Below are 19,362 nucleotides of genomic sequence, written 5' to 3' on the forward strand. Positions count from 1 at the left end.
CGCGGGCCGGGGCGGCGGCGCGGGGGGAGGCCGCGGCCCGGCCCGTGGCCCTGGAGGAGGAGATCGTGTCCGAGAAGGCGGCGGAGGAGAGTCACCGGCAGGACAGCGCCAACCTGCTCATCTTCATCCTGCTGCTCACCCTCACCATCCTCACCATCTGGCTCTTCAAGCACCGCCGGGCGCGCTTCCTGCACGAGACCGGCCTGGCCATGATCTACGGTGAGGGGCGCCCGCCGCCCGGCAACCGCCCCCCCCCCCGGCTGTTGCCTAGCAACCAGCCCCCTCACCTACCCCCCATAACCACCCCCCAGCCCCCTCCCGAGCTGCCACCCAGCACCCAGCCCCCTCATCTAGCCCCCCAATAACCACCCCCAGCCCCCCCCGAGCTGCCACCCGGCCCCCTCACCGAGCCCCCCATAACCACCCCCAGCCCCCCCGAGCTGCCACCCAGCAGCCGGCCCCCTTACTTAGCCCCCCCCATAACCACCCCCCAGCACCCCCCGAGCTGCCACCCGGCAGCCGGCCGCCTCACCGAGCCCCCCATAACCACCCCCCAGCACCCCCCGAGCTGCCACCCAGCAACCAGCCCCCTCACCGAGCCCCCCCCATAACCACCCCCCAGCACCCCCCCCGAGCTGCCACCCGGCAGCCGGCCGCCTCACCGAGCCCCCCATAACCAACCCCCAGCCCCCCCGAGCTGCCACCCAGCAACCGGCCCCCTCACCTACCCCCCATAACCACCCCCCAGCCCCCCCCGAGCTGCCACCCGGCACCTAGCCCCCTCATCTAGCCCCCCCATAACCACCCCCAGCACCCCCCGAGCTGCCACCCAGCAACCAGCCCCCCCATAACCAACCCCCAGCCCCCCCGAGCTGCCACCCAGCAACCAGCCCCCCCATAACCACCCCCAGCCCCCCCCGAGCTGCCACCCAGCAGCCGGCCCCCTCACCTAGCCCCCCATAACCAACCCCCAGCACCCCTCCGAGCTGCCACCCAGCAGCCGGCCCCCTCACCTAGCCCCCCATAACCACCCCACATAACCACCCCCCAGCACCCCCCTGAGCTGCCACCCAGCAACCAGCCCCCTCACCTAGCCCCCCATAACCAACCCCCAGCACCCCTCCGAGCTGCCACCCAGCAGCCGGCCCCCTCACCTAGCCCCCCATAACCACCCCACATAACCACCCCCCAGCACCCCCCTGAGCTGCCACCCAGCAACCAGCCCCCTCACCTAGCCCCCCATAACCAACCCCCAGCACCCCCAGAGCTGCCACCCAGCAGCCGGCCCCCTCACCTAGCCCCCCCCATAACCACCCCCCATAACCAACCCCCAGCCCCCCCCGAGCTGCCACCCAGCAGCCGGCCCCCTCACCTAGCCCCCCCCATAACCACCCCCCATAACCAACCCCCACCCCCCCCGAGCTGCCACCCAGCAACCAGCCCCCTCACCTAGCCCCCCATAACCAACCCCCAGCACCCCCCGAGCTGCCACCCAGCAACCAGCCCCCTCACCTAGCCCCCCATAACCACCCCCCAGCATCCCTCTGAGCTGCCACCCAGCAGCCGGCCCCCTCACCTAGCCCCCATAACCACCCCCCAGCACCCCCCCCTGAGCTGCCACCCAGCGGCCGGCCCCCTCACCTAGCCCCCCATAACCACCCCCCATAACCACCACCCAGCACCCCCCTGAGCTGCCACCCAGCAGCCGGCCCCCTCACCTAGCCCCCCATAGCCACCCCCAGCACCCCCCGAGCTGCCACCCAGCAGCCGGCCCCCTCACCTAGCCCCCCATAACCACCCCCAGCACCCCCCGAGCTGCCATCCAGCAGCCGGCCCCCTCACCTAGTCCCCCCTTAACCACCCCCCAGCCCCCCCCGAGCTGCCATCCAGCAGCCAGCCCCCTCACCTAGCCCCCCATAGCCACCCCCAGCACCCCCCGAGCTGCCATCCAGCAGCCGGCCCCCTCACCTAGCCCCCCATAACCACCCCCCCAATAGCCACCCCCCAGCCCCCCCCGAGCTGCCACCCAGCAGCCAGCCCCCTCACCTAGCCCCCCATAACCACCCCCCAGCACCCCCCGAGCTGCCACCCAGTAGCCGGCCCCCTCACCTAGCCCCCCATAACCACCCCCCAGCACCCCCCGAGCTGCCACCCAGCAGCCGGCCCCCTCACCTAGCCCCCCATAACCACCCCCCAGCCCCCCTCGACCTGCCACCCAGCAGCCGGCCCCCTCACCTAGTCCCCCATAACCAACCCGCAGCCCCCCTCTGAGCTGCCACCCAGCAGCCAGCCCCCTCACCGAGTCCCCCATAACCAACCCCCAGCACCCCCCCGAGCTGCCATCCAGCAGCCGGCCCCCTCACCTAGCCCCCCATAACCAGCCCCCAGCACCCCCCGAGCTGCCACCCAGCAACCAGCCCCCTCACCTAGCCCCCCATAACCAACCCCCAGCCCCCCCCCGAGCTGCCACCCAGCAACCAGCCCCCTCACCTAGCCCCCCTAACCAACCCCCAGCACCCCCCGAGCTGCCACCCAGCAGCCGGCCCCCTCACCTAGCCCCCCATAACCACCCCCCAGCACCCCCCCGAGCTGCCACCCAGCAGCCAGCTCCCTCACCTAGCCCCCCATAACCACCCCCCGAGCTGCCACCCAGCAGCCGGCCCCCTCACCTAGCCCCCCATAACCAACCCCCAGCCCCCCTCTGAGCTGCCACCCAGCAACCAGCCCCCTCACCTATCCCCTCATAACCAACCCCCAGCCCCCCCCCTGAGCTGCCACCCAGCAGCTGGCCCCCTCACCTAGCCCCCCATAACCAACCCCCAGCCCCCACCCCTGAGCTGCCACCCAGCAGCCAGGCCCCTCACCTAGCCCCCCATAACCAACCCCCAGCCCCCCCCCGAGCTGCCACCCAGCAGCCAGCCCCCTCACCTAGCCCCCCATAACCAGCCCCCCAATAACCAACCCCCAGCACCCCCCTGAGCTGCCACCCAGTAACCAGCCCCCTCATTTAGCCCCCCATAACCAGCCTCCTATAACCAACCCCCAGCACCCACCCCTGAGCTGCCACCCAGCAGCCAGCCTCCTCACCTAGCCCCCCATAACCAACCCCCAGCACCCCCCGAGCTGCCACCCAGCAGCCAGCCCTCTCACCTAGCCCCCTATAACCAGCCCCCTATAACCAACCCCCAGCACCCCCCGAGCTGCCACCCAGCAGCCAGCCCCCTCACCTAGCCCCCCATAACCAACCCCCAGCTCCCAGCCCTGAACTGCCACCCAGCAGCCAGCCCCCTCACCTAGCCCCCCATAACCAACCCCCAGCTCCCAGCCCTGAACTGCCACCCAGCAGCCAGCCCCCTCACCTAGCCCCCCATAACCAATCCCCAGCCCCCACCCTTGAGCTGCCACCCAGCAGCCGGCCCCCTCACCTAGCCCTCCATAACCAACCCCCGGCTCCCAGCCCCAAGCTACCATCCAGCAACCAGCCCCTCACCTAGTCCCCCAATAGCCAACCCCCAGCCCCCACCCCTGAGCTGCCACCCAGCAACCAGCCCCCAATAACCAACCCCCCAATAACCAGCCCCCAGCCCCCACCCCTGAGCTGCCACCCAGCAACCAGCCCCCTCACCTAGCCCCCTAGTAACCACCCCCCAGCTCCCAGCCCCAAGCTGCCATCCAGCAACCAGCCCCTTCACCTAGCCCCCAGTAACCAACCCCCACCCCCGGCTGCTGCTTCGTAACCGACCCCCAGCACCTACCCCCTGAGCTGCCACCCAGTAACCAGCCCTCTCATCTAGCCCCCCATAACCAACCCCCAGCTCCCACCCCCGGCTCCTGCCTAGCAACTGGCCACCGTACCTACCCCTGAGCTGCCACCCAGCAACCAGCCCCCTCACTTAGCCCCCCAATAACCAACCCCCAGCTCCCACCCCTGAGCTGCCACCCAGCAGCCATCCCCCTCATCTAGCCCCCCAATAACCAACCTCCAGCCCCCACCCCTGACTGATACCTAGCAGCCGGCCCCCGTACCTACCCCTGAGCTGCCACTCAGCAACCAGCCCCCTCAAATGGCCCCCAATAACCAACGCTCAGCACCCACCCCTGAGCTACCATCCAGCAACCAGCCCCCTCATCTAGCCCCCCAATAACCACCCCTCAGCCCCCACCCCTGTCTGCTGCCTGGCAACTGACCCCCAGCACCTACCCCCTGAGCTGCCACCCAGCAACCATCTCCCTCATCTAGCTCCCCAATAACCAACCCCCAGCTCCCACCCCTGAGGTGCCACACAGCAACCAGCCCCTCATCTAACCCCCCAATATCCAGCCCCCAGCTCCCACCCCTGAGCTGCCATCCAGCAACCAGCCCCCTCATCTAGCCCCCAGCACTCCCCATCTGTTCCGCACCCAGCAACCAACCCCCAAACCCCTCATCTAGTCCCCATCCAGCAACCAGCCCCCAGCATCCATCCGCAAGTTGTCACGCGACTCTCAGCTGCCACCCAGTAACCAGTTGATAGCAGGCACCCTCCAGGCACACTTCCTACATGAGATCAGCCTGGCCATGTCTTCAGTAAGACGCCCACCCTCCCCCCCCAAGCCATCCAGACCCACCCACTGAACTGCCACCCAACACTTACCCACCCATCTGGCTCCCACTGCTGGGGCATGTTGACTGCACAGGATCTGCCTGGCAACAATTTATAGTGAGACGCTCTCCCAGGACCTAAGCATCCTCTGTGCCACTCAACAAATAACCCCATCTCCTATCCACTGAGCACTGCACTGCATGAGACCAGCCAGGACATGAACCCCTCCATGCACCCTGCACCCCTCATCTAGCATCCACCCTGTAACCCCATCATGCACTTGCTGCATGGGACTGACCTGGCTGTTACCAACAGCGATGTACTTTCTGTGTGAGATGGGACCATGATCTATGGTGAGACTGGCCAAGAAAATGCCCATCTGGGATCTCCCTCACTGAGCCACCAGCTTAGCCTCAACACCCACTGCTGGGCACAATTCCTGCATAAGAAAGGTTTGGTCATGAGGGGTTGAACTAACTCTAACCCAGGGATTCATGAAAGGCCTATATAGTAGCAGAGGTGTGTCTTTAAAGGTTGCAAGAAAATGTATTTTAGCTAAGAGGTCTTGGGAATATTGAAAGAGGTCTTTTCAGATGGGGGCAGCCTGTTAAAAATGTTCCTGAGTGCAGGTGTCTGTGACAACTGATTTCACATGGTTCTGACAACTGAGTAAGGAAGGTGCAGTAGGCTAAGAGGATGACAGAGACTTGCTCAGATCCTAGGCCGTGTTCTTTGCTTGGGAGGTATGTGTATAGCATGTCACTTACTGGGTGTTGTTAAGCTTCTTTTAAATAAAAACATTATATATTGCATCATATCAAGACTAGAGATCTTACATCTAATGTCCATAAGGAATCATGCTGGAGTGTTTATATAATTCCTGACCAACTGATGCTTGTGGCAAAGAGGTTGCACATAGAGGCCATCATCCTGCAATTTGTCTCCTGGAGGTGGACCTCAGTGCAGTCCTGTGCAGAGCTGTGTCTGTAAGAATCTCAGAGGTAATAGAGCTTGTCATCAATGAAAGTGTGAGTCTGTGGATCCAAGATTTTATAAAAGTGATTACTGATTCTAGGTGCCCAACTTGGGGCACCAGAGTGGATCCTCACTGTCAGAAAGTGCTGAGCACCCTCCTGCTGAAAATTAGCTTCCTTTAAGGTATCTCAGTTGGGCACCCAAAATAACTAGTTACATTTTAAAATCTTGGCTTGGAGCATTAGTGCAATTTCTAACACAGAACTGAACTGTACAAAGGGCAGGAGGACCAGAGTTCTTTATCACTGTCTTCACTACATCCTGTGATGCAGCGTGATGAGACCAGGGAAGTCCTGGGTGGCAGTGGATTTGTTACAACATAAGACTGTCTCATTAGTGTTCTGTGGCTGGTTTATTCTCAGACTAATCCAATCACAGCCTCTGTCAGTTCCCCCTTTTGTACTATGGAGATAATACTTACCATGATAGGGGGAGTATTTGCATTGCACCCGGAAGATGTAAAGTACTCCGTTTGTTAAATAGTGTTGTTAAACCATTATCGTCCTCATCATTCTTCCTGCACTATCAGATGCGTGAGGCAGAAGTCACACAGCACCAGTCATCCCTATCACAGGCTCATTTTTCCATGTCTTTTATATTCCAGTGTAATAATGCTATTTCAGCTGTTATCAGATATGGAGTGTGCATCTAGGTTGGCTGCTCCATCTCTTGCCCTGGGGTTGCCGAAGAAATGCTTATTTAGGTAGCCTGTTACCGGGCCTTCTTAAAATATGTCCCAAATATGGCTCACTCTTCTTTCGTCCTGCTTGTATTGTTGTAGATAGTTTTGCTGTGCTAGGACCTCTTCACTACTTATCCTATCAATCCATTTTACTTTAAATATTCTATGCGAACACCTACATTGAAAGCTGTTCAATTTGTTGTTAAATGCCATTGAAAGGAAACCAGTTAACAAGTAGCCTTGCAGAATGATTACCCCATAACAAATGGATTGTCAAGCAGATGCAATACAGTTGATCCCTTGTAAGGTAATGGAAGGTAAATAATAGAAAGGAGGTCCTGTTCTGTGCCTGAGGTGATGTAGGAATTGACCTCAGGGCTTGCCTATTACAGGGATTTTTGCACCAGTTCATCTGTGCTACAGTTCTGTAAAGTGGGGCTTGCACCATTACAATGTACTTACATTGGGGGTTCAGAAATCCCAAATGCAGACAAATACTTGAAGTGGTGTTTTCAAAAGCACTTGAGGAATTCAGGAGCACAACTCCATTGTTTTAAGGATGGGTGCTTGGCAGTTTGAGGGACATGCTCCTAAATCTCTTGGGTCATTTCGGAAATCTGCACCATAGTGTTTGTCTTTGAGCAGATGAAACTGTTCTAGTTCACATGTTAAGAGCGCTTGTCATCCAGGTTGTAGTTCCACCTCTGAATACTTCTCTAGAATGAAGCAATCAAGTGGGAAATAGGTATAATTATTTGAGGTGTGATGTGGCCTGTATAGAAGCAATTCTGTGCAGGAAAATATCCTTTGCAGCCCTTTATAATTTAGTTGGATGGGTTCCAAAAAGGGTAATTTCTACAAGGATGTATAACAGTCTCTCTCTGATCAGGTTTTTTTTTTTTTTTTAATGAAGCGCTGCTCAGAACTGAACATTTCTAATCAATAACTGATTAGACTGTGTGTGTGATCTCTGCAAAGTATTAACTGTATTTTGGGGTTGTAATAGGTAGGGTAAGGCCAGTGGGCTACAGGTGATTTAAACTGCCATTCCAAGCCTTGTCTAGATTAGAGTTGAACTCGAGTTAAGAACAAATGAGTTTCTATCCCCATTAAAACTAATCTGGTGGATTGCATCCATGCTCTATTCATACGCATGTATCTAGGATTTGTTCAGCCTCCTCGTGTCTACATTGTCACAGCATTCAACTACGTTAGATGCAGTGATTTGTGCCAAGCATCCCCGAGTTCCTGGATCCAGCTGATTTTGAAGGGCTTTGTGGTAGAGCTTGTCTGTTTCTGTGGGGATTGTGCATGGAAAAGTCACTTGAATGAAAATTCCTACACTCCATCCTTTCACCAGTTCCAGAAATCCGTGGGGCCAGAAGGCAGCACTCCATCTCTCTGTTAGCTTGTTAGTTTCCTTCCCTGTGTGTTGCTTAGCTGTTTGTGAGCCTGGATTCCTGGGCTGAGCTGTAGTGAGAGGTGATACCATGCTGAGAATTCTCGTTAGCTGTAGATAGCGAGTTATCTGAGGAAGGTGCACTATGTAGTTGCAGGTATTTCAGGACTCAGGAGCTCACTGATGCATTGGAGAGAGGGGTGATGGGCAGATAGATGACCTTTTCGTGCATTGTGTTGTATCACTGGAGGACTGATTTGGATCAGCATTGGAATCTTGCCTTATCGTGGAGTTTCATGGGTATTAACATGATCAAGATGACATGACTGAAACCAGCAGTGGAATTGAGATGACATGATGAAATCAACACATTGAGGGGTTTAGGAGTATGAGCAGAGAGAGCTAGAGTTGAGCTAAAAGGAACAGTCGGGTTATAACTTGACCACAAATCTTAGTCTAGAAAATCTTTACTAAGTATATGTTTAGGATTGAAAAGTAGCCTCCAGTATTTAATATTGTCGCTAGTATAAAATGGCTTTTATTTCAGTTTTCCTGTTGGTTTAGTTCTAATTGGCGTTGCATGATTAGGTGCTTGTGATTGAGCTCGTCAAGCTGGTAGCTATCGTACTGCAAATGTCCTCAGCAAAAACACTGTTCAAAAGTTGTGATTTTTATCCATTCAGCTTCTTGGGTGTTGGTGCCCTATTTTCTCATTAATTTTAAAACAAATGGAAGAAGGTTATTTCCATCGATGTGCAAAAAATTGTGTAACCCACTGATAAGTATGTTACAGGACCCCCGATTCATGGAGGATATGAGTTGATACAGCCCCAGCTAGAGAAACTTAGTTCTTTAGCGCAAGCTGTAGTAACTCATGCTTTTATTTCTGGAGATCCGTGGTGCATTAGCCAAGATGGCAGTTACACAGTTTTTCAGACTTCCTTTTGACTCCACTTGTCGCTTGAGGTTGTCGTGTTTGTTCTACCATTACTCTTATCCCATTCCAGGGTGGTTCTCCCGTCATTTCTAGAAGATGAGTCATGTAATTTGGATCCTAGACTAATCTGTAATGTGCTTTTCTTCCGTCTGCACTTTCCTAAACTGAATTTAGAGAATCAATAGCCGAATTAATAACACCAAATACATACTTTTTCAGTGGTTGCATAGGAAAAACTGGACCATTCTCTGCCTCTGTATGGCTTTAGGGGAAATATTGGAAATTTGCCTCTTGTGAAGACTGATCACAAGTGTGGAATTAGGAAAAATGAAGGCTAATCTCTTGAAGTGCTGTAGAAGCTGTTTGAACCCTGATTGCTCAACAACGGCTAGCTAAAAACTGCACAAAGTAAACTACTTAAGCTTCATCTTTGCCTGTAAGTCCTCAGACTCTCAAGTAAATTGGACTCAGTATTTCTGATCCATCAGAATTTGAGTTTGGGTACTATAAAGCTGCTAACTAAGCACAGAGGATGCCAGCACAGGTGTAACATATGTTGGGTTGGATGGTATTGTGAAGAATTAGCTGATTCTGGGCTGAAAACCTAGCTGCTAATTCCATTAGAAAACACTGATATCGGATCTCTTTCAGCTATATCTCTTGCCAGTAAAACACAATGCTAGGGTTCAACTTTTTCATATTTTCACTGTAAATTATAACCTCTCTCTCTTTCTCTCGCTGAGTTTGTATCTCTCTCATAAATTGTGCTGTAAGCTAAAGTCTGCCTGCGATAAAAGAGGTAGGCACAGCAGTGAATTATTTCAGCACATTGGAAAATAGCATTTTGATGGCCTTTGTGCTTCACGCAGATGTTTAAAACGAAGTTCTCCCAACCCAGGCATCGCAAAATATAAGAGAATGAAAGCTGTGTTCATAGACAGTACATAATCTTAATTTTAAACCCTAGCTCAGAAATATTCAGAAACACCTAAAAAGCCTATGAGACTCCACTGTTTGTTGGAAAGGTAAATGTGATGAAAACAGTTAACTTTAGCTTCTTGTTTCAAAATGATCCAATTAATCTACCATCTTGGCCTTTAAACTTTCCATGCCCTTGCTTCTCCGCATCAGCAGGCTCGCCACCATCAATCTCCAGGCCAGGTTCAGAGAGAGGTTTTCATAAGTGTTACCAAACTAAAACATTAAACCAGCTCAGATTGTGGCATCACCAGAGTGGAGCTCCAAGCCAGCAATCTTGGCCTGAGATTTTATACTATTCCCCAGCAACGGTAAGAAGTAGTAACATATACACATGGTACAGAGAGTAAGAGCTGACTGGGTGGCTCGAAAGCAGAAGTTGGTCCAATAAAAAATATTACTTCACCTACTTTGTTTCTCTGAAGTTTATTGCCATCTAGGGATTTATCCCTGGCCCTTCAAACTAATGCTGTCTTGTAGCCACAAGATTTCTGTTGAGAGGGTCAGTTACACCTAAAACCAATGCAAAGCAAGCAGGATTTTGCCTAGGTGTGTCCCATGTTTCAGTATTCATCTTCAGCGTAACACTGGACCATTGTCAAAACAGATCTGTTTTGGGCATAGCAACATTGTCCCTCCCTCATAGGTAAATCTGAATGACAAATCTGCATTTAGAAGTGAGGATGTGCCGCCCTCTGGGTCAGACCCAGGGTGCTTGAGCTCTCATTTTTGTGTATGTGTATATATTTTTTGCATACTATTTAGTGATTCCGTTTATAATAAGGGGACTTATTTTTGCTCTTTAACATGCTGTCTTTCAGACTCTTCACTCTGTTAACACACACAAAATACAGTATCTTTAGGGCTCAGATGGTCGTCTTAGCAAACATTATAGGTTTATCCAGTCCTTTCCCTCTCCTGCTTTCCATGGAACCAGAAATTTATTTGGCAGGATATTGCAAGGAGCAACAGGTGTTGAGGAATTTTAACTTAGAAGCAAGTATTGTTAGGGTGCCTCTAAATTGTTCGTATGTGCACAGGGTCATGTACAGATCTGTTTGTGTTGGACTGAAAGCTGGACTGCAAAGTGCAGAGAGGCACCTGCTAGCAAACCAGCTTGATCAAATGAAGTACTGCTGTGCAAAGACTAAAAGATGTGGAGCAGATGAAGAAAGACAAGAGCCCTTAGAAATTCACAAAGCAGGTGTCCTGTGGAGGGTCTTATCAAGTCCTACAAGCTTCGAAATGTTTAAAACGATCACTGAATGAACCTCCTGGGTTGTATTAAGAAGACTGACGAGGTTGATTGTTGTTCTTACAGTTTCAGATATTCATGACAGTCCTAAAATCATCTCTTTCCAAGACAATACATCCACTGTGCATACCAAGAGGGGCTTAACACCCCATACATCAGTCCAGTCAGGTTTCTCTTTGCGTACTAGTTGTCGTGTACACTTGAAAAATCTGGAGCAGGCAAAAACCTAACAAGAACTTTATTCTGGGAGCTCCTCTCGTTAATTCTCAGTCACTTTGCTTTTGTGGGTGAAGCTGGGACTTTCAGTATAACTTTAATACTGGTGAGTTTTTGCAATAATTAGCACTTTAAGATTGTCCTTATGCCAGTGAAAAAAGTTGAAGACTCTTATGTTCTTTGAGTGTTACATAAAAGATGAGTGTTTTCTATATGAAAGGAATGCACAGCACTGTCCTTATTCTATGGCAAATGCACCTCCGCTGCCCCTACGAATCAGCTGAGTCAATAACAACTCTTGAGCTGGCAGCAGCAATATGCTAGGTGCTTTCTGATCAGCCAGTTTGCAGTATTGTAGTTTTAGTGCATGGACCTTCAATTTGTATAGTGCCTTTTATTTGCAATACAGTCAACTGGCCAAGCAAAGGGAGTCTTAAACTCAGCTCCACATCATTCCTCTTCCTCGTTTCCAGGTGCTATACTGCACTAAACACCTTCCTAACACGTTGGCAGGACTGATTTCCACCTGGGACTCTAGTAGTGATACTGCCTTTTTTTTATCAACGTGGAAGAGATCTTTTATCCTGGTTAGAAATCTTTCAATCCTCTAAAGCTTTTATGGTGCCCTAACACACTAATACATATGTGTTCCTCAGTTCTAAAAAGAATGCACAACCATCTCTGTGTATTTCCCCTCAGCAGTGTAAGTATTTTATTCTCTTCTTTTATATAAATGTTTATAGTTTGGGAAGGCGTCATGGGAAACAGGGCAGTTTCTGTGTATGAACTGTTTATACGTGGGAGAGTTTCCAGTCAGTGGGATGTATATGGTTTGTCTGCCCACATCTGAGGTGTGTTTCCTGGATGTAGTAGCTGCATCCTAGGAAATGCTAATTCTGTCCACCCTTGCGAAGCAGTGTGCTACCAATATGTGCATTCTGCAGGTCAGTATGCTAGGAAGATGTTCTGATGAATTTTCTTTTTTAGAACAGGTTTGGGGTTTTACTGCTCTGAGAAGCTGATGAGGAGCTCGCACATATTCAGAGTTTATCTACCACATCTCCTGGTGGAAATTAGATGTTTAATATTTACAGATGTTGCAAGGCTAACATGTGTCTTTATTTCCAGGTGTTCTGATGGGCGTCATCCTTCGATATGGAATTCACGTTCCCAGCGATGTTAATAACGTGACCTTAAGTTGCCAAGTGCAGACCAGTCCAGCTACTTTGTTAGTAAATGTTAGTGGGAAATATTATGAGTATACCCTGAAGGGGGAAATCAGCCCTCATGAACTTAATAACGTTCAAGATAACGAAATGCTGAGAAAGGTGAGCTGCTTAGTGCTTGGAAATGTTGCACGGCATAGCTCTTGGTATATGTCCAAGACAGGATTTGTTAAATGGGTCCAATTCTGTCCCCTTTGCAACAGATAGGAGTTTTGTTCTCAGCTGCAGCAGGGGCAGGATTGGGCTCAAACTGTAAACCAGAACAATAAAAATATTCTTACTAAAGTAGCTAATTATATTGTACAAGGTACAAATTAAAGGATTGCACGTCATATTACTCTTGTTAGTCTTGTAGCTTTCATGCCAAACTGTCTTATCTGATTATATATAAAATATGCAGCATATTCTGATTACTGTGATTTATTTTGTCTCATGAAATCTTAACTTCAACAGATTTTATTCTTTTTGAACAGGTGACTTTTGATCCTGAAGTGTTTTTCAATATCTTACTCCCTCCAATTATATTTTATGCAGGATACAGCTTAAAAAGGGTATGTCTCATTGCATTTCATTTTATTTGAAAGTCAGAGGTGTTTAAAATGCTTGTAGCTCTGAAAGTGCAGTAATACAGAACAAAGGTCATTAGGCCTCATTTGCAGTGCACAGTCCTACGTTCTGTCTTAGTTATTTCTAGAGTGGTCATCGCCAGAGTGACTAAGAACAAAGGTTCTCATGCTGTCTATACTGTGGTGTATGTATACAAAAAAAGGAGAAAAGCTTAAAAAATATAATTGTGACTTGTATAATCTTTGTCTGAAATCTCCAGTTTTTGTTCAAATTTGCACTCAGATGTGAGGGTGCATGTCTGCCTGATCCCTTGTAAAATTTCTGTCTATGTCCCTCCTCAAAATACACAAGCATAAAGGATCAGGTAGGGGAGTTCCTGTAAAAAAGCAACGAAGATTGGGGAAATGGAAACTATAGCCGTGTCAGAGACTTGGGTCCAGTACGTGTTAGAGTATTGTGTATGGGTCAGAGCTGTCTCTTGGGATCCAGAAGTTATTGAGGCAATTGTTACCAAGGCTTACAAAAAGCAGAGGTAGGGGAACTCGGCTTTTTGGCCTTGGTCACTGAGGAGACCATAAACTTCCTCAGGAGTTCCCCGGGAGGCAGCTGTTACAAACCATTTACAAGCACTTAAATCAAATTAGGTCATGTGATGCTTTTTTTGCAGGTTTGAAATGAGCGTCAGGTTCCTTGTCCTAGCCAAATCTATGAAGTGCTAATATGTAAGGAAGGAAACATGAGCCTGTTTGGCTCATGTAAAAGGAAACAATCCTTCCAGGCTTGGAAATCCCCCAGTCCTCAGCAGCAGCAATCTGCTAAACAAGCTGCTAAAAGCAAACAATTTGTTCCTTATTATTATTTATTAGTAGTAGTATTGTGGGAGCACCCAGGGGCCAGATCATGGATCAAGGCCCCACTTTGTTAGGTGCTGTACAAACACACTTGGATTGCCCCAGAGAATTTACAATCAAAATATAGACGAGATGTTGACAACACTTCTTGAATGTGTATGGTCTGAGGAGCGTACCAACAGTTTGAATACAAAGCACCCGTACAGCTGTAATGCAGCGTGTTTCTTCTCTTCTAGAGGCATTTCTTCAGAAACTTGGGGTCCATCCTAGCGTATGCTTTTCTTGGAACAGCTATCTCCTGTTTTGTGATAGGGTGAGTATTTGAAGTCCATCCACAGGTTTTGGCAATATGGAGGGCTTGTAGTCTGGTTGTTAGCTTGTGCCAACACATCTGTGGTGCTGTTACCTATGCTGGCTAGATTAAGGGTAGTATGGAGATGCCTACCCATTCTGTAATCACATCTTCACTTGCAGTATAACATATTCTTAATGTGGAGTAAAATGGAGTGATATGATTTGAGCACAGGACTTAGAGCTAGGACTCCTGGGTTCCAATCCCAGCCCTGACAAGATATCAACCTCCTTGTCTCAGTTTCTTTAAAGGAGGAATTAATACTATTTGCCTACCCTTCAGAGGTGTTGAAGATCAATTAGGGTCTCACAAATATCATACTGTATTTCTTGGTTTCTAGTTACTACTGCAATAAATAGAATATTGATATAAAAATATTAAATTGAGTTTAAAAGATTTCCAGAGATTTTCACAGGTTTTTAAAAGCCAGGTATTACTTACAAGACTGGATCAGTGAAAGAATTGGTAGATATAAGTAATTAGTGAGGCACTGGTATGAAATATAGAGCGTCACACAAACTGCATAATGGTTTAAAAAAACAACCCCTAAACACCAGAACTGTAATAGTGTCTAAACTGAAAACTTGACCTAAGAGTAGTGGTTTCTACAAATGTCATTTTAGTGTTAGCAGTAAAAAAAATCTCCCAGAGGGATTAAGGACTTCGGGAGTTGCTTCAGGAGCAGTATGGAATGCTGCTGTGCTGTGATCCATTCTTTTGGTCTGTGGTAGGGCACAATGGTACTAGACTGCAGAAATGCAGCAGAAATCTAGAAGATGATGTAAACTTTTAACAAATTACCTATTTTAATTTTCTTTGCCTGAAAGATATGGAAGTACCTCGGGGTAGAACGAGTAACTCTAAGTAACACAGGATAAGGCTGTTGAAGTAATTAGTAGATTTTTCCCTTCTTTCCAGGAAGCCAACTATTTCATACCTTTCCTTTCTCCCACACATGCTGTGTTTGATCTAACCTGTGATTAGTGATGTGATGCCCTTTAGCTACAAGGATAGAATATGTGGATATGTAGCAGTAGCTGAAGAAAATTTATATTTGAAAATGTCCCTTAGACTGTTGCAAGAGAGCAGGAGAATTACTGTGACACATTAAATTGGCAAGTTAATGGGGCTTGGGTTTGCTCCCGGATATTGTTGGTTCTGCCATGCTGTGATTCTATTTAGTATTATTCATCCGTACAGACAGAGGGAATTAATTCTTATTCTAAGTAGTAAAAATGTGAGAATTACATAGGATGCTCTCAAGAGGAGATTGTGGAAGATCAAAGCAACCTCAGCCTCCATATAGACTCGTCTTAAAAAAAGAGAGAGAAAGAGCGTGTTCCAAAGTCAGTGAAAGGTCATTACATTGACCAGTCATATAAAACATTGTGGAAAGTAAACCACTTGTGAGCTGGGGGAGGTGCGATGGTCTGTGTTACACATTCCACAAGCTGCTGACATATTTATCCTGTCAGACTGCATGTATTAAGTAGCTTTATGCATGGAGTAGTTCAGATGTTAAATCCATTTGCTGCTAACCACATATACAGCACTGTTTATTGGTTAAATGGGAGTTGAGGGCTCTTAGCGCTTTGCAGACTTGCCCCCATCTATGATCACAGCCCAGCCCGTCAAACTCTGCAGTTCTTGTTTAATGTAAATATTGAATAAAATATTGTGTATTGAGGTAACTTTACGGGTTAAACTTGCAAATTCAAGCAAATTGCATTGTTAAAACAATATTCAGATGCTTTTCAAATATCCAGCCATGTCTCTGCTTATTCAACAGGTCAATCATGTATGGCTGCGTAGCACTGATGAAAGTAACCGGGCAACTTGGAGGAGATTTTTACTTTACAGACTGTCTGTTGTTTGGTGCCATAGTATCAGCTACTGACCCAGGTATATTGTGATCCTTGTTTCTCCTCTCGTGTTACCAAAGTATTGTTCTGTTTTGGGTTAGGGGAAGGGAGATGTGTGGCTTATGGCATCTTTCCCTGAGTTTTGAAGTTTAAGCAAATTATGACTCATTTTTAGGGGTAAAATTGATCTCCATCAAGAAAAATAATGCTTGAATTATATACAAAACTGCCCCCCTCCAAAACCTTGTCCTCACATTAACGTCGTTGAGAGGCTTTCTGTTGACTTTAGTGGGGCTTAGTTCAGGCGCACAGTGAGTGTGGCAGATGTTAGCCTCTAGCACCCTGTGCAAGCAATCAGCACTGCTCAAAGTGTGTGAATTCAGGGTGTTTTCAGAGTATGTGCTAGACAATCTCTAGCCTCAACGTTTTGCATGGATAAAATTTTTTTGGTATTAATCTAAAATATGAACTGGCTTTATCTAACCATAACAAGAACAATGGTGATTATTTTTTAAAAAAAAATTAATTTCAGTCTGCTGAGCTCTTTAGATTTACAAAGTGCTATACAAATGCTAAATGTTGTTATATTTGAATGCAACAAGGTTTTTTTTTGCTTATTAACTGTCTTCATCACATTTGTACTCATCAGTATAATCTAATCTAAGAACACAGAGCAAAAATTTGCCCTCTTTTTTCAGGATGAGTAGAACTTGAATTTCTTCCATTGGTGCCTTACTTCTCAGCAAATTTGAGTAAATCCTTCAGGGGTCTGAGACACTGCAGCTAGCTCTGCCTCCTAAGTTACAGCTGTTCTTATCATGTGTCTACATAGCATCTGGGAGGGCGTCTCCCAGGGTATGTCTACTTTGAGAAGTTGTCAACAAAACTTTTGTTTTAAAAAAAAAACTTTGTACTTAAAAAAGCCCCCCGGCGAAAGACAAAAGTTTTACCGATGCAAGTAGCAATGTGAACGCGGCTTTGTCGAAGCTAACGCCGCTCATGGGGCTGAAAGTATTGCCAACAAAGTACCGGCAGAGAGCTGTGTCGACACAGCCTTGTCGCTAAAAGCTGCGTGGTGTAGACAGACCCTCAGTGCGGGTAGACAGACATGCATTGGCTCTGCTCTAATGCTCTACGCTAAAAATTGCAATGTGACCACTGCGGCACAGGTGGGCTTGCTCGGGCCAGCCATCTGAGTATGTGCCTGGGGAGCAGGCGGGATTGCATTAAGGTGTGTAGCCTGTGCTGCCGTGGCCATGCTGCCACATGGCTGGCTGGAGCTCGTGTCTACCTGTGCTGAGAAGCACCCTCCGAGGTGCCGTGTAGACATACCCATGTAGACCTGTTTAAAAGCTGATATTGACATCCTGTGTTGTACAGAATGGGCAGATTTTGTGTATGTGCAATGCCTGTGGCTTTTTCTCAATCTGGACAATAAAATGAATGCCCATGGTTATTCTTGTCAGATGCAGTTTGACTCCTATCTCCTTATCTCACCCAACAATTACTTTCTGTTTAAAAAAAATAAAATAAAAAAACCACTGTGGCATCCTAAAATAATGGTCCAGAACATACCCTCTTAGCATAGAGTCACTGCCTTGTTTTGTATCATTGCTATATGGTATCATAGTATTGTTCAATTTACTATAAAAGTTGTGCCTGTACACTTAATACAGTCAAGTGACACTGACAGTTACCCCTTAATAGAAGACTTTAAAATATGAACTCATATCCTCTCCCAGCTTCTCCCAGTGTGTTTTGTGTTGTCCATTTGTTGAGACTGTTAATTCTTCTGGGCAGGGATTGTCTAGTCCGTGTCTTCTGCAGCGCCAAGCACACCGTTAGTGCTTGACAAATGATTCTCCTTGTGGCCCCCATTCAGGAAAGGCAGTTAAGTACATGCGTATGTCTCTCTGACTTCAATAGGACTTAAACACGTGCTTAAAATGAAGTATCTGCATTAGGGACTTTCTGCAATGGGCATGTTTTCTTGAACCGACCTGTTTTTGGTCATTAGGTCCTATGCTGCTTAAACCTGAATAAAGTATTACACCTCTACCCCGTTATAATGCCACCCGATATAACATGAATTCGGATGTAACGCGGTAAAGCAGCGCTCCGGGGGGGGGGGAGGAGGAGGGCTTTGCACTACAGCGGATCAAAGCAAGTTCGATATAACGCGGTTTCACCTATAACGCGGTAAGATTTTTTGGCTCCCAAGGACAACGTTATACGGAGGTAGAAGTGTACATAGATTTTAATCTCCTGTCAATCAGTGAATGCCTTTGTTTGTGTGTAAATGGGTTAAAGCTCCTTGAATATGCGTATCTGAGTTTCTTGCCTTTCATATGGTAATTGTTTTAAAAGGGTTTTTAGGGCAGTCACATTGCATTAGTCCAAGCCTATGTGAGAAATGCCCCCGTGTGCCTTTGCATGACGCAAGAGCAAGGATTTCATTGTATGACATCTTGCTTATTCTAGACATTCTTACGGTTCCCATAAAACTGACCATAAAACTTGATTTATTTTCATTACCAACTCAGAGTCAAACAGTTGCAGAAACAATAGATCAAATTCCAATCTCCGTTACACTGCTGTAAAACTAGAGCAACTGGAGGCAGAATTTGGCCCATTGTTTTGTTGTTTCCAGATAACCCCAAAATTCTTACATGTACTGGCACTTTCCTTGATGTTGGTTCATATTGATATTAACGAGCGCTTCTAGGATCTTATGATAAAATCAAGACTACTCCAAGATTAAGGCAGAATTAAAAAAGGCCTCCACAGGGGATAACTCTTCATTATACAGGGGAGATACAGGTCCTTGTTCTGTATGTAAAAAACAACATAAACTAAAAAACACAAAGTTGAGTGGGCCCAGGGAAGAGTAGCAAAGACTGCATGAAGCATTGCTACACTGAGAAGCAGATTAGTAAAATACAAAGGAAGGTAGAATTCTAGAAAGGCCAGGTTTGCTTTATATATATCTACATAAAAAAAGTAATGGCATCTTTGAAATGTCTCTCTATTTTTCTGTTTGTCAGTGACTGTTCTTGCCATATTCCATGAGCTTCAGGTTGATGTTGAGCTGTATGCCCTTCTCTTTGGTGAAAGCGTCCTCAATGATGCCGTTGCCATAGTGCTGTCTTCGTAAGTGTGTTCTGTTTTTTAATTGTTATGTATGTCACATGTGAGACACTAAAGATCACCTGGTGTTGCATCAGAGAAAATAGAAATAGCAATATTTATAATAATCAGAATTCATTGCTAATCCACTCAATACAATTCTCTGTATTAATCACCTTCTAATTAGCCTATCAATGAAAGACTGCTGCTGGGAATTGAAAGGATCACTGAGGCCATAATTACAGCTATTACAGTGCATGTTTTATTTTATTTTTTTTGCCTATTGAATGAGT

At 47.7% G+C, this 19,362-nt stretch overlaps 1 protein-coding gene across 1 annotated transcript in view; it reads left to right on the forward strand.

Moving 5' to 3' along the window:
* The window catches only part of SLC9A6 (solute carrier family 9 member A6), a 42,351-nt gene continuing 22,989 nt past the window's right edge, over positions 1-19,362 (forward strand). The window contains exons 1-6 of the mRNA XM_050964447.1: positions 1-219; positions 12,214-12,413; positions 12,785-12,862; positions 13,966-14,042; positions 15,871-15,983; positions 18,988-19,093. Coding sequence (XP_050820404.1) covers positions 210-219; positions 12,214-12,413; positions 12,785-12,862; positions 13,966-14,042; positions 15,871-15,983; positions 18,988-19,093 — 584 coding nt within the window. The 5' untranslated portion in view covers positions 1-209. The remainder of the gene's footprint in view (positions 220-12,213; positions 12,414-12,784; positions 12,863-13,965; positions 14,043-15,870; positions 15,984-18,987; positions 19,094-19,362) is intronic.

This window comes from Gopherus flavomarginatus, chromosome 8 (genome assembly GCF_025201925.1).
Source record: "Gopherus flavomarginatus isolate rGopFla2 chromosome 8, rGopFla2.mat.asm, whole genome shotgun sequence".
NCBI classification, from domain to species: Eukaryota; Metazoa; Chordata; order Testudines; family Testudinidae; genus Gopherus; species Gopherus flavomarginatus.